The sequence below is a fragment of the Alosa sapidissima genome, chromosome 7 (genome assembly GCF_018492685.1).
Source record: "Alosa sapidissima isolate fAloSap1 chromosome 7, fAloSap1.pri, whole genome shotgun sequence".
Lineage (NCBI taxonomy): Eukaryota > Metazoa > Chordata > Actinopteri > Clupeiformes > Clupeidae > Alosa > Alosa sapidissima.
Window position 1 is genome coordinate 7,835,936 of NC_055963.1, and position 14,840 is coordinate 7,850,775.

Genomic DNA, 14,840 nt, shown 5'->3' on the forward strand with positions numbered 1-14,840 from the left:
GCTTCCTGTTCTTTCTTCTCTCCCTCCTTCCCTCATTCTCCCTCCCTCTCTCTCTCTCTCTCTCTCTCTCTCTCTTTCTCTGTCTCACTCTTTCTCATTTTCTCTTGCACATCTCTCTCTCTCTGTGACATCTGTGACTCCAGCCTGAGGTCACGCTTGTAGCCTGTTCCAAGAGCACGTTTTTCCTGCTGGCTTTCCGGAAGAGTCCATGCCATATAGGAGCACCATTCTGACAGAATGCTTGTGAAGGTCCTGCCATTAAAAGCACTCCTAATCTAAGAAAAATTATGTTACATTCTCCACATACAACCAAGACACATCTATATGGGTCATGTTTACTGACCAGTAAATCCACAACTGTGTCCTCCCCTCCAAATTTACTGGGGTGGAAACAGCGCCATCTGTTGCTTAGGAATATTACACTGCTGTAAGAGAGACTCCAGCCTGTGGGAACAAATAGGGGTTAAACCAAAAGGCGAAGAACAAATTGAACTCGACCTTCTTACTTTAGTCAAAACAGCTCTGGCTTCTGTGAATGGAGTTGTATGTATGGGTGGAGTTCTTCAAGGGTGTCCCTCCAGACACTAGAGAGGAGCATCTAAAAGAGGTCCACTTGAGTGCACGCGGCCATTTGTCCTAATCTAGGAGGACCCGAGCATGACCCACCTGCAGTGCATCACTTTAGACAGAATCAGAGCTGCGCAAATGGCTTTTATAGGGACTGTCTCAAATGGCAGCCAACCGAAGATGACCCAGACAATATTTGCAGAAATTATTGATTCCTGAACTCCTTTTCATTGTCTTTTGTCCATTTTCCCCTCTCTCCCTTCTTTATATTTTCTTACTTTTTCTTTTTCTTTTTCTTTCTTTCTATGTATTTATCTTTTTTTCCCTTCGTTCTTTCTTTCTTTCTTTCTATGTATCTTTCTTTTTCTTTCTTTCTTTCTTTCTTTCTTTCTTTCCTTCCCTTTCTCTCCCTGTCTTCTCTCAGTATTCTATTTGCAGATATCGAGGGTTTCACCAGCCTGGCGTCTCAGTGCACAGCCCAGGAGCTAGTCATGACCCTCAACGAGCTCTTTGCCCGCTTTGACAAGCTGGCCTGGGTGAGTGTCTGGCACAAGCAGTCCTCGCTGTCATACGCCTGTGATTATGGCCTCAATAGAATCCCATTAGTTTTTCCATTAACCGTGACTCTCCTAATAAGTCACCCCTATGTGTTTGTGTGTGTGTGTGTGTGTGTGTGTGTGTGTGTGTGTGTGTGTTGCTCCTGTAGGAGAATCACTGTCTGAGGATTAAGATCCTGGGCGACTGCTACTACTGTGTGTCTGGACTCCCTGAACCCAGAGCGGACCATGCCCACTGTTGTGTGGAGATGGGAGTGGACATGATTGAAGCCATCTCGTAAGTCCTTTCTCTGTTTGTGTGTGTGTGTGTGTGTGCAGGTGTGTGTGTGTGTGTGTGTGTGCGTGCGTGCGTGTGTGTGTGTGTGTGTGTGTGTGCGTGCACGTGGATGGGTGTTTGTTTGTGTGTGCATGTATTATGTTAGTCTGTCTCTCTCTCTCTCTCATTCATCCACTCTCTCTCTGTCTCTCTCTCTCTCTCACTCATCCACTCTGTCTCTCTCTATCTGCTGCCCTTTATTCCCAAATCTCTTTTTGTGTGCGATGTTCTTGTGAAAGCTCTGTACTTATAACACATTTGGGCATATTTGATTCCTTTATTTGCTGTGAGCCCCATGACATTTATTTTGCCATTTAAGTTCCCTATTCAGGGACATCTGGTTAAACAGGCCGCTTTGGCCTGATTGGCTGTCAAATGAGGTCAGACTGCGTGCCCTGAGAGGGCTGCTGGACACTGTGCTGCCTACATCTCCTCCTCCTGCTTTGTCCCCGTGTGCAGGTTGGTCCGAGAGGTCACGGGGGTCAATGTCAACATGCGTGTGGGGATCCACAGTGGTCGCGTCCACTGCGGCGTGCTGGGCCTGCGCAAGTGGCAGTTTGACGTGTGGTCCAACGACGTCACGCTGGCCAACCAGATGGAGGCCGGCGGAAAGGCGGGGTGAGTGGACGCGCCCTGCGGAGAGTTCCTCCATCACACACACCTGGCCCCCGCGCCACGGCAACACAAACAAGCCCACGGTGGAATCACACAAGAAGCCGCTAGTTTACTCACAGCTTATCTGCCACAGAGGAAAAGAACCAAACGCAGGGATGACGGAGAAACATGTGAATAAATAATATATTTAGATACAATAATTATTTATTCACAGTAAATACCCAGGGAGCTAGCACACACCGTCTTCATAAAACTGGACTTGTCTCTATTTCACCGTGGGTTGGACTGCTTTTTGCACCTTGACACTCACTTTGCACCTTTTTGCACCATGACACTCACTCTCTTGAGCACCTTACCATGCACACAGGCCAGTCCCGGCCCTGTCACTGCAAGCGTCTCATGTTTGAGCATCCTCAAGAACACTGTGGATTTTTTAAATTTAATTTATATAGTATATTTAGTATTTAGTTTTCTTAGTTTTTCTTATCTTCTACTGTCTCTATTGTACAGTGGAGTTATATGTATATACTTATATTTACCCTTTCTGCTGTAAGTGCATGTTGTGTGTGATGTTTGTAGGCTACTGAGACCTTGAAATTCCCCTTGGGGATCAATAAAGTATCTATCTATCTATCTATCTATCTATCTATCTATCTATCTATCTATCTATCCCTTTCTTTACTCTGCCCAGTCAAGATTAAACATAGCAACATTTCGGCCACATGACACGCTGGCATGTTGGCAACGTAGGCAAAGTAAAGAAAGAGAAATAGAGACGAGTCCAGTTTTATGAAGACGGTGTGTGCTAGCTCCCTCATTACCCCTGAGTATTTACTATGGATTCTAAACAACCACACAAAAAGACTGGGAAGGTGCGTCCTTACAAACAAATCACTTCTAATAATTATTTATTATATGTATTACAAAAGCCTAACTACAGAATTAGTGTTTGTCCTATTTCTCTCTCCTCATATCCAGTGTGTATCTTTACAAATAATCTGCAATGAAAAGGATGATTTATATTTAGTGCATCAGTGAATGTATGCAATTGGATGGGATGTAACGCAATTGTGTAATGCGAAGGCATCCTACTAACCAACTCAGGTGTATTGTAATATAATAACTAAAATACAGTTGTGGTGTCAATCAATCCAAATACTTCCCGACATCCAACCGTGACATGCTTCACACATGGGCTTTATTTGAAGCAGCACTGCTTGGCTGCACTGCTTGGCGGTGTGGTGCCAGAGTGCTGGTATGGCAGGGTGTGTCACAGGCGGGACTGAGAGGGTTGTGTTGCTCTGCTGGCAGGCGCATCCACATCACCAAGGCCACACTGCAGTACCTGAACGGAGACTACGAGGTGGAGCCGGGCTTCGGAGGAGAGAGAAACGCTTACCTCAAAGAGAACAACATTGAGACCTTCCTTGTGCTGGGCTGCAGCCAGAAAAGGGTTAGCAAAACACTGACACACATGCATGCGCGCACGCGCGCACACACGCACGCACGCACACGTGCGCGCGCACACACACACACACACACACACACACACACACACATACACACACACATGCACACACTTTTAGAGGTCATGCTATATTTATATAGTCTTTTATTAATATTTAATGTATTTTATATCTGTCCAGGGTAATCACTTTGAGATTCTTATCTGTTTGAAGTCAGTCCATGCCCAGTAGCCATGTTTTTAGTACTGAACAAAATAAGGTTTGATGTTAATGCTTTCTAGAAAGACAAAAGGATGACACACTCATGTAAAAAAAAAAAACATTCTTACATCAGTTTACCATGTTTCTCTCTCTCTCTCTTTTTCTTTCTCTCTCCCTCTCTCTGTGCGTGTGCTACAGAAAGAGGAGAAGGCCATGATGGCAAAGCTGCAGAGGGCCCGGGCGAACTCGGGTGAGGGGCTGATGCCCCGCTGGGTGCCTGACAGATCGTTCTCCAGAACCAAAGACTCCAAAGTTTACAGGCAGATGGTGAGACAACACCGTCCACACTCTCAACAGCCTCAGCGGCCCTCACTAGCCTGTCTGTGCCTGTGTCTGTGCCTATGTCGTTCCTTCCCTTCACTAGCCTGTCTGTGCCTGTGCCTTCACTTCACTAGCCATGTCTGTGTCCTCCCCTCCCCTCAATAGCCCTGTCTGTGTCTGTGTCCTCCCCTCCACTCAATAGCACTGTCTGTGTCTGTGTCCTTCCCTCACTAGCCCTGTCTGTGTCTGTGTCCTCCCCTCCCCTCAATAGCCCTGTCTGTGTCTGTGTCCTTCCCACACTAGCCCTGTCTGTGTCTGTGTCTGTGCCCTCCCCTCCCCTCTCTTCCCGCAGCTGAGGCGATATTTTTGGAAGTAGTACAGAAAGAAATTATGGAGATGTTTCATATTCACTGTGTAGAATATTGATCAGTGATGAAATGGAAAATGCACTGAACTGGAAGGAGGTTTTGAAATGGTCTTCTGATTTGCCCTTCATTATTCTGGGTTCAGGCTCCTGAGCCGAATATGATGCCCTCCTTCGGTTCCATTCACAGTTGTTTTGCTCCGGTGGTGTTTGAAAGGCTTAGTCACACATTTACACACTCTTGCAAATCTGCTTGCACAGAGCATCCCTCTCATTCTCTCCCTCCCTCTTTCTTTTACTCTCTCTATCACCATGTTTTTTTCTGTCTGGTCCACTCTCTTTCTCACCCCCGTCTCATCCTCCTTCTCTTCTTTCACTCCTTCCTGTCTCCCGGAGGAGCGTGTGTGTCCAGGGGGAGTAGGTACGATGTGTAATTTGAAGCCTTGGAGCCTTAATTAAAACATCACTGTATCCGCGAGGGCTTAGCAGCTGCAGATGGGCTGTGTGTGTCTGTCTGAGTGCCGTCCCTTGTCTGGGTGCTAATCTTCCCTTGTCATGTCGTCTGTTCCCAGGGCATTGACGAGGCCTCCAGCAAAGACAAGTGAGTATTGCTTTCACAAAAGCTCCAATCCAGGTCCTTTCTGTCTGCGCTGTCCACCAGATATTATTGAGTTACCACCACGCAATTCTCATGGACTCCCCAGACTAAGTATAGATGCGTGGCGGCCACAGGTTTTTTTTTTTTTTTTATTATAAAAAGGGTGCACTGTCTGTCTCCAGCCTTTTGTGAAGTAGGCCATCTGAGGTTTTGTCCTGCATCTCTTTCCCTTCCCCTTACTCTTCCCACGGTCCGTGCTAGCCGGTGCACTCAGGAGACCCTGAACCCCGAGGACGAGGTGGATGAGTTTCTGGGACGTGCCATCGACGCCCGGTCCATCGACCAGCTCCGCAAAGACCATGTGAAGAAGTTCCTGCTCACCTTTCAGACGTCCACCCTAGAGAAAAAGGTACACACTGCTCCACTTCCTCCTCCGCTGCTAGGTAACGGGGTTAAGACTCGACTGAGAGCTTCAGGAGCTGACTTAGCCACCCAGTGGCTGAAATATGTCACTGCATGCTGCTCATCTTAAGTCTCAAAGCATTTTATCTCTATTTCATCTGTGTCCCTCAGTACTCCAAAAAAGTGGATGATCGATTTGGAGGATATGTAGCCTGCACTCTCGTGGTTTTCTGCCTCATCTGTTGCATTCAGATCATCATCTTCCCTCAGTGAGTTTACACACATACACACACACACACACACACACACACACACACACACACACACACACACACAAACACATACTCACACAAACACATAATCGCAAATACTCACCCAAGGACCGCACAAGAGCAGATGAGCAGCTTATTGTTGTTGATAGACGTGTTATATTTTCTACATTAAGGTAGCAAAGCAAAAAAGAATTTTAGTAGCGAGCTGAACATATTGATAATGGCAGATGAGAATAATCAGTCTCACTGAAAAAAAATATGTCTTAACCAGAGCTTTGCTTTTACCCGCAGTACACCCCTCATGTTGGGGATCTTCATCAGCATCTTCGTCATCCTCGTCCATATCCTCTTCATCTGTTCCATCTACTCCTGTGTTAAGGTAGGTCAAGACAGCCTCCGTTCAGCTGTAGCCAAGCAACTGTTTGAGGTCTGATTCATTTACCATTGAGTCATCTTAAGATGTTGGATAAAGTTTAGAAAATACGTCAAAATAATTTCCCTCCATGCTGCTCTCTCTCTCTCTGCCTCTCTCTCTCTCTCTGTGTCTCTGTCTCCCTCTCTCCCTCATTACTGCAGCTCTTTCCAGTAGCCTTGCAGACTGTGTCGAAGAGAATAGTGGAGTCGCGCACCAACAGCACCCTCGTGGGAGTCCTCACCATCGTCCTTGTGTTTATCTCAGCCTTCGTAAACATGGTGGGCCCTGCCTCCCTCCCTAACTCAGTCCTAATTATTTGCATGATGTCCTCAATCACAGTGTGTGTGTGTGTGTGTGCGCGTGTGTGCGTGTGTGTGTGTGTGTGTGTGTGTGTGTGTGTGTGTGCACATGTGGATTGTGACTCTTCCATGCTGAGAACTCATCTCATGTCTCGGCAGTTTACCTGTGATAAAGAGGACCTGGAAGGTTGTGTGTCTCGAGAGATCAATGCCTCTGTGAGCTCCATGAATCTGTGCCTCCTTCATGACCTTTCGCTTGCTGCCCACGATAAGCTGGCCCTGTGCCCTGGACAAGACTACCCCTGCCCCTTCCCAGAGGTAAGTAAGCGTGTGAATCGTATTTGAAAGTCAAGCAGAAATCCAGGCATGGCATTAAATGCACATTGTTTTAAGATGTTTTGTGTGCATGTATGTATCATGTATGTGTGTAGGTGAGGTGATATGAACTGTATTGATGTCTGCATGTGTGTTTACATATGTGCATATGCATTTATATGGCTGTTGTTAACCATCTCTGATTCCCCTGCAGTACTTTACCTATAGTGTGCTCCTGAGCCTGCTGGCCAGTTCCATGTTCCTGCACATCAGCAGCATTGGCAAGCTGGCCCTCATGCTCTTCATCCAGCTCCTCTTCATCCTGCTGGTGGAGTGGCCACAGGTGACGCTGTTTGACAACGCGGACCTGCTGCTCACCACCAACACCCTGTGAGTCCCTTACCACCCAGAGTGCTAGCTCTCTGTGGCGCTACGCTAGCTTGAGTCCCTTACCACCCAGAGTGCTAGCTTTCTGTGGCGCTACGCTAGCTATGATATCTGGCCTTACTCACTGCTCATGCATGCCCAGACACAGTGCCTGAGTCTTATCGCCCCGACACAGGGTCATGTTAGTCGCATAACCTTGGAGGTGATAATCGTTTCCTAAATGGGAGCTTGGTCTCCAGATAACAACCAGAGGAAGTCAGTGTGTTCTTGCATGTCTCAGGGGTTTCTCTTTGTTATTTCAGGTCCGAGGGGGCTTTGAATGGAACTCTTATGTGGTAAGTGAAAGATTTTTGTTTATCACAGTGTAAACTATTAACATTTTCTTTATGCATTCTGGTATAACATATGGAAGTTATATGGATGTTTCTTTTTGATTTAGGACCAGTTTCAATGGAACAGACAGTTGGTGAGTTTATGCTCCAGATTTAAAACACTGTGCTGTGGCTATATTTCACCATCCATAATAAAGATTGAACAGCCATTCAGTCATTGGCCAGTGTCACTGATATGATTACCTCCTCTAATGATTTTTCTACCTCTCTCTTCATAGTGATAAGACAGTGACCAAAGTGCCCCTGCGGGTGATCACCCCCATAATCCTGACGGTGTTTGTGCTGGCACTGTACCTGCATGCCCAGCAGGTGGAGTCCACCGCACGTCTGGACTTCCTGTGGAAGCTTCAGGTAGGCTACGCGCCACAGTTCAAGAGTCCCGATCTGGTCACACCCAAACAAATACCTTGCCCTTCTCCAAAGCTTTTGTCGCCTTAGTCATGCTGGAAGCCCACTGACCTCAGATCAGAACGGGCGGGCTTCAGACAGCCCACCCTTGCAGCACGAGTGGCACTGACTCTGCAGTTGTGTCTGTCTCCCCTCCCTACTGTCTAGACTAGCCTGCTGTACAGTAGGTGATGGATGGCTGTCCCTACATCCTTTAGCCAAGAGCAATCTCTTAGAGTAGTCGTGGCCCCTGAGCACAGACAGACAGTTCAGCAGTCCTGTAGAGAGAGAGAGAGAGAGTACTGCAGAAAAAGAAAATAAACTACAAAGTAGGGCACGCAGTCACTCTTAATTACCCTCGCACTCAGTCCGAGAGTTCTGAAGGACACAGGCCTGCGAATGCTATTGCCAGCGCATCATCACTATCACAGCGCTTGAAATATTTGTAAATAGCCAGAGAGTGTAACTTTAAAGGCCCAATCCACGATTTTAGTCCACTCCTTGCCAAATTCAGCAACTTGCTTCAGCACTGAAGGGAGTGTATAAGTAAGTATAAGTATAACCATATATACTCTTTTGATCCCATGAGGGAAATTTGGCATTTATCCCAATCCGTGAATTAGTGAAACACACTCAGCACACAGTGAGGTGAAGTACACACTAATCCCGGCGCAGTGAGCTGCCTGCAACAACAGCGGCGCTCGGGGAGCAGTGAACCGGCTTACAAGTCTGAAGCGCTAACCAGTAGGCCACGGCTGCCCCACAAAAAAAGTGGTGTCATTTGATTTGCGGTTGAAGGCAAATTTTAACAATGTTTCGCCTGAATCATGCAGTGGACCTTTATGCAGAGTCCTGTTGGTAACCCTCCAATAAGGTTGAGTTGTTTTGACATGTCTGCTACATGTCCGTGTCTCCCTCCCCCTCAGGCCACAGAGGAGAAGGAAGAGATGGAGGAGCTGCAGGCCTACAACCGCCGGCTCCTGCACAACATCCTGCCCAAGGACGTGGCGGCGCACTTCCTGCAACGGGAGCGGCGCAACGACGAGCTCTACTACCAGTCGTGCGAGTGCGTGGCCGTCATGTTCGCCTCCATCAGCAACTTCTCCGAGTTCTACGTGGAGCTGGAGGCCAACAACGAGGGCGTCGAGTGCCTGAGGCTGCTCAATGAGATCATCGCCGACTTCGATGAGGTGAGGCAGGGAGAGGGAAGAGAGGAACCCTATCATGGGTCAGAGGAGCCATTGGTTCACAAGGAGAGCATTGTCCTGAGATGAAACAATTCACCACAACTTTACTTTGATAATGTTGTTTTGATTATGGTGTCACATAGTAGGACTGTGCTGCTTGGAATAATGTGCTCACCTCTTAGGTATTCAACACTCATAGTGTAAGTCTATCTATACTTGAAGAAGAGCTTCTCACCTGGTCTTCCACCTCATGCATGCTAACCACGGGGACAGAACAGAACACTCCATGGCCCAGTAGCAGTGGTTCTCTTCATCTAGACCAGCGGTTCCCAAACTTTTTTCCCCGCGGACCACCTTCTACATCCTGACTCGGCTCGCGTACCCCCACCATCCAACACATAAAAAAGTAACTCATTCTATTGACGCATTCCAGGCATCGTTGTTTAATTAGCCGCCCTACATGATAACATAATCAAAATGTGCAACTGGTTTATGAGCTCTCACGTTAAAAAAAAAAAAAAAAAACAGTGTGGAGAACCACATTAGACTGGTTAGATAGCATCTCACTGCAGACCACGCAATTTTGTCCAAACACCGCAACTTTTTCGCAATTTTGACCAATCATCGTAGTTTCACCGTGAAATTTCACCTACCTCAACAGTCCCTCGTGCAGAATATTGAGCCAGATGGCACACTTACTTCTGCACCTTCTGCATATGACATTTATTGATGACAATAAATAGAAGGCTAACGTTAATGATCTGCTTACTTGCATCTCTCAACCTGGTATTGCTAACCTACCTAGGCTATGAAAGTAAGTTAATTAAGGCCTACTTGGTTTACTGACATTTGAGTAGGCTATGCAACCCATTGGCAAACGTTTACCTGGATATGTCCTTTTAGCTTATGTCATGTTTGCTAGCTTGTGGGCTTAGTTTGAGTAGTGCTACCAAAATCATAGAAATTAATAAAATTGCAAGACATTTACAGTACCTCTGCTATGATCCAAGAATGATTTCATTCGAGTTGTTTTTTTTTAAATTTATTTTAACTAATGACATAGAAGACATTCCCAATTGCATCCACATATCGTAATGCACTATGCAAAAAGTGATTTACACTCGTAGCCGAACACAGTGAGATGCAAGCCTTCCAATCCACTCAGAAATGTAATTAAGCTACTCTCACGTCCTTAAAGGGGCAGGCAGTCAATTAGACGTACACCACCAATGTAATGACATTAAAAAAAAGTGTAGTCAAATAGTTTACATCAATATGAAATTACTAGATACTTACTTGGCTATTAGTAATTATGCAGGCCACAGACTATGAATTATTAAAAAGATATGAACTTAATATGAATTACAAAATATATGAATGTATTGAAACATATGACATGATGCCATCTCTTTAGGTGACTGTCTTTTTGGACAGTTCTACGAAAGGTTATACTGCTTTGTGAATTTCCTCAGTCAAAGCATTTTCACAAATAAAGTAGGCCTACTTTGATTTTCTGTAATCCTTAATGTTTACCTTTGATTATCCTTTTTTAATAAGCATCAAGATTATCAGTGAGATTTTGGTCTTACTAACCTTAATTGCCCTAAATATAAAAAAAATAAAAAAAATCGCAACTATTTTTGCAATTTTCACTTCCTCCCACAATTTCTCCACAAGAAACAGCTTAAAACACCGCAACTTCCATCCAGGCATTTTAGGTCGAAACAGTCTCAAAAAACTTCGTGAAATCCTGGAGGGACTGATTTTCTACCTATCCCTTACTGCCACTGGGAAAAGAAAAACTGACAACCAACAGGAACCAAACCTTTTTTTTTTTTTTTATGCCCAGTCCACGTGAAGCCTAGGGCTATATGCCTCATCATACTTTCGTTTTCTTCGCGCAGTCTTTTCTGTCTCGTTCTTTCTTTTATCCCCCTGCGCTCCACCTCCACCTTCATTAGTCTGCCCCCCATCCCATTTGACTGAGTTTTATTTTGGAGCTACGCAGTGTTCACACTCTTCATACTCTACGCACTCTTGTTGAGTAAAGAGTTTGTGAGATATTTCACCAAAATAATGGGTGTGCAGAATGCAAATTCAGAATGATTCAAATTTCATGTAAGTTCAATGTTAATTTCCTCGCGAACCGTTTATCACAACAACTTAGCGCTAATGTCATTGGAAAGCACCATTTCCAGTCGTTCACGGGCTATGCATGGGATATATGTGTGATGAGTCAGTCAGCCACATATTAGGTGGGGCAGAAGACACATTTGGGGGGGTCATTGCCCCTCCTAACCCCATTCTAAATCCAGCCATGTTCTCTACACTGACCTGTGGACATGACCCATCCCTGTGCTCCTCTGTCCCCTGCAGATCATCAGCGAGGACAGGTTCAGGCAGCTGGAGAAGATCAAGACTATCGGCAGCACCTACATGGCGGCGTCCGGCCTCAATGACTCCACGTATGACCGGGAGGGCCGCTCCCACATCCTCGCCCTGGCTGACTACGCCATGCGGCTGCGCAAGCAGATGGCGCACATTAACGAGCACTCCTTCAACAACTTCCAGATGAAGATAGGTCAGTAGAATAAACGTGTGCATGTCCAGCTGAATGATGATAAGATTATGGATCTGTGGAGCCATCACATGACTCCCATGTAGCGGTCAAATTGTAAGCCATTCGTTTAAATGGATAATGCACAGAGATGAGGGTACTCATCTGTCATGGTTTTTAGATGCTTGTGTCAGCTGTGTGCTTATGCTGTCCGCAGGTCTGAACATCGGGCCAGTTGTGGCCGGGGTGATAGGTGCCCGTAAACCACAGTACGACATCTGGGGGAACACCGTGAATGTAGCCAGTCGCATGGACAGTACAGGAGTCCCAGATCGGATTCAGGTAGGTACCTCCACCAACACAAAATTGCTTTGATGATTATCATCATGTCACTCATTTGTCTGGACAAACATATATAACTCAAGTCTCTTCTGGACAAGCATCGTGAGTGTACTTCTATGAATAGATATTCTGTTAGAGAATAAAGGTTGTGAAAAGAAAGTGTAACACAGTCATTTCTAGGCAGCATCTGCCTTTATGTTCCGCCAGTGCTGCCATCTTCTGCACCTGAGGTGTTACTGCATCATACCAATCAGACAGACCTAATCATAAGGGATGTGGTGGACGTGGTTGTTGACTGAGGATATCTAATCATGACGGATGTGGTGGACGTGGTTGTTGACTGAGGAATAGAATAGCTTGATTATCCCACCGTTTCAGAGGCATCCTCACCCTCTGTAAGGTAATTTTAACAGTGAGCCTTTCTTCTTGCCCATAGGTCACCACAGACTTGTATAACGTGCTGGCCAGTAGAGGCTACACGCTGGAGTTCCGTGGAATGGTCAAGGTCAAAGGCAAGGGCGAGATGACCACCTATTTCCTCAACAGCGGCCCTGACAGTTAGCAGCAGGCCCAAACACCCCCACCCCTGTGAGGACACAACCAACCGAGGGCCGTCAACAGACAGGGCCGGCTGTGGGGCCGAGACCCCCACCGGAGGTCCGCTGTGGAGGAGGCGCAGTGGCGAGCGAACCCACTTGGCCTGAGGCGATCTTGTGTTCGTGTGTGGGTGGGTGTTTCTCTGTGTTACTTGTGTTGACATGTACCATGGAGGAGAAGGACTCTTCTCACCTCTAGGTGTACATACTTTGTAGCCACTTGAAGAAGGAGACTGATGACCAGTTGCCTTAGAAGGAATTAACTGTACAGAAGTCTGGATACACTATTTATTTTGCCCAGATGGGATGTTAAGTATAAAAAATAAAAAATAAAACAAACAACAATGAATAGTAATATATATGCAAGGATGACATGAACTCTTGAAATATGGATGAATACGACCAAAGAAGAAATGTCTGATGAGGAACACTAAGTGCATACACCAACATGTTTGATTTTGTAAAGCAACTTGGAACAAATGTCAGTTGTGTCGCCGTTTTCTCCTTTTTTGTCTATTTGGTTTTGCCATCTTATGCCATGTTCCTGGATAGGCACAACTTTGCTCTGTTTGTCCTATTGTACGTGTGATGTGAAGGAGTACAAAAGACATCTTGAAATAAGCGGACAGCCTTAGAGACCAAAAGCAACCTTTTATTATTGAAGTATGTGATCAGTTATAGACTTTTTTCTCCTTTGAAGAAGTATTTTTTTTTCGTACAACTGATGTGAATGAAGGACAAACTGTGGCATTGAATTCCACAGGACTGCAGATTGTGCTTCTAAAAAAAAATTGTCTTGTGTGTTTGTGTGTGTGTGTGTGTGTGTGTGTGTGCGCGTGTGTGTTATGTTTGTGTTTAAGTGGGACTGATAAATATTGAAGGATGGGTGAGTGCTTATACTGTGCTTAATGTAGAGAGGGTTAACTCTTCACTGTGAGGTACAGTATGCCATGAAAATGACTTTCTTGCCAAATGAACTACTGCAATATCCAGTATTAAACTATTAAATATCCAGTATTTTGGATATGTGTGCCCATTCCTCTCTCTCCCAGCTGTATCCATTGGTTATGCAGAGTTTTATTGTACTGTAGGTATGGTAATGCCGCATTCCACCAGAAGTGAGATGATCTTAGAATACTTTCTATATACCAACACAGTCTGGTCTTCTAATTGGTCACGTTGGAATCCTCCACCCCCAGTCTCGGCCATAGATGTGTTGTAGTCAGTGCCACTGATTGTCACTTCCTGATAACCACTGTCTCCAATAGACTTCACAGCAGTGTGCAACAGTATGCCTTCAAAGTGTCTATTGTCTGTACCCATTAACTACTGTTTCACTAAAGAGTACTGGCGCTGTAGCAAGGTTTGTTTTTATCCTCCCACAGTTTCATATGAATGTAGGAAATAGTCTCCATTGCTTCATGCTGTTGCAGGTGATCCCACCACACAATTTGCCAGTGAGGATTGTTCTGTTTTCGGTTGTTGTTATTTTTTAATGGCGCAGGGGCAAAGCATGAGGAGTGCTTTATACATTAAAGAACAACTTTTGTGTTGAAAGAATAAAATCCATTAAATCCCATTCATAAATGCTGTCTTCAGAAACAGTTATTGGTACTCCGCAGGATCAGTGATGAGCAGTGAGCAATGATTATTATTCATTATTCAATTTCAAGAATTAACATTAAAAAGAAACATCAAATAGAAACCAATTAATGTGACATGACAAGAAGACAATAAAATTCAAACTGGACCTGGGGGAAATTCAGTGGTATCTAATGCAAGTCACTGAAAATGTACCACATCTCAGGTTTTCATTGTTATGTCACTTTTTGGTTTGAAATCGGAGGGCTACGTCAACAACAGAGTTCAGTACAAGCCTTTTGTGCGACTAATGCACCAGAGGGTTATTATCTCAAGGATAACACAAGGCCTATTAAACAACCAAGTGGAGTGGTACAGAGAAACGCTCCAGTGCTTCTTGGGTAATTCGACACCTGCCATACGGTAACCGCGCCAGTTATCCAAATGAGTGGATAACTGAATATTTCATAAACAGGCACTTAATAAGTCTGTTAAGTTGGACTGTAAAGTCCATCTCGAGCTCGTGGCCAGTCACTGCAGACCCTTGTCAATCAATAGTTTGCAATCACGATTTCACCCGCTGACAGTAATCGGATAGACCCACCGGGACATTACCCTTTGGCGCGCCTGACTCCATTTCTGAATAAATCTGTATAAGGTTACAAGACGGTGATACTTGAGATAGCCTAGTATTTAATTACTT

General features: G+C 45.3%; 1 protein-coding gene across 1 annotated transcript in view; it reads left to right on the forward strand.

Annotated features, from left to right (window-relative positions):
- Positions 1-14,143, forward strand: part of adcy6b (adenylate cyclase 6b) — a 49,087-nt gene extending 34,944 nt beyond the window's left edge. The window contains exons 6-24 of the mRNA XM_042098281.1: positions 992-1,103; positions 1,274-1,401; positions 1,900-2,058; positions 3,367-3,508; positions 3,921-4,049; positions 4,980-5,008; positions 5,267-5,414; positions 5,579-5,676; positions 5,971-6,058; positions 6,256-6,372; positions 6,553-6,711; positions 6,923-7,098; positions 7,398-7,430; positions 7,535-7,561; positions 7,706-7,838; positions 8,801-9,064; positions 11,438-11,642; positions 11,836-11,960; positions 12,397-14,143. Of these exons, the coding sequence (XP_041954215.1) occupies positions 992-1,103; positions 1,274-1,401; positions 1,900-2,058; positions 3,367-3,508; positions 3,921-4,049; positions 4,980-5,008; positions 5,267-5,414; positions 5,579-5,676; positions 5,971-6,058; positions 6,256-6,372; positions 6,553-6,711; positions 6,923-7,098; positions 7,398-7,430; positions 7,535-7,561; positions 7,706-7,838; positions 8,801-9,064; positions 11,438-11,642; positions 11,836-11,960; positions 12,397-12,522 (2,398 nt within the window). The 3' untranslated portion in view covers positions 12,523-14,143. The remainder of the gene's footprint in view (positions 1-991; positions 1,104-1,273; positions 1,402-1,899; positions 2,059-3,366; positions 3,509-3,920; positions 4,050-4,979; positions 5,009-5,266; positions 5,415-5,578; positions 5,677-5,970; positions 6,059-6,255; positions 6,373-6,552; positions 6,712-6,922; positions 7,099-7,397; positions 7,431-7,534; positions 7,562-7,705; positions 7,839-8,800; positions 9,065-11,437; positions 11,643-11,835; positions 11,961-12,396) is intronic.
- Positions 14,144-14,840: the final 697 nt, after the last annotated feature.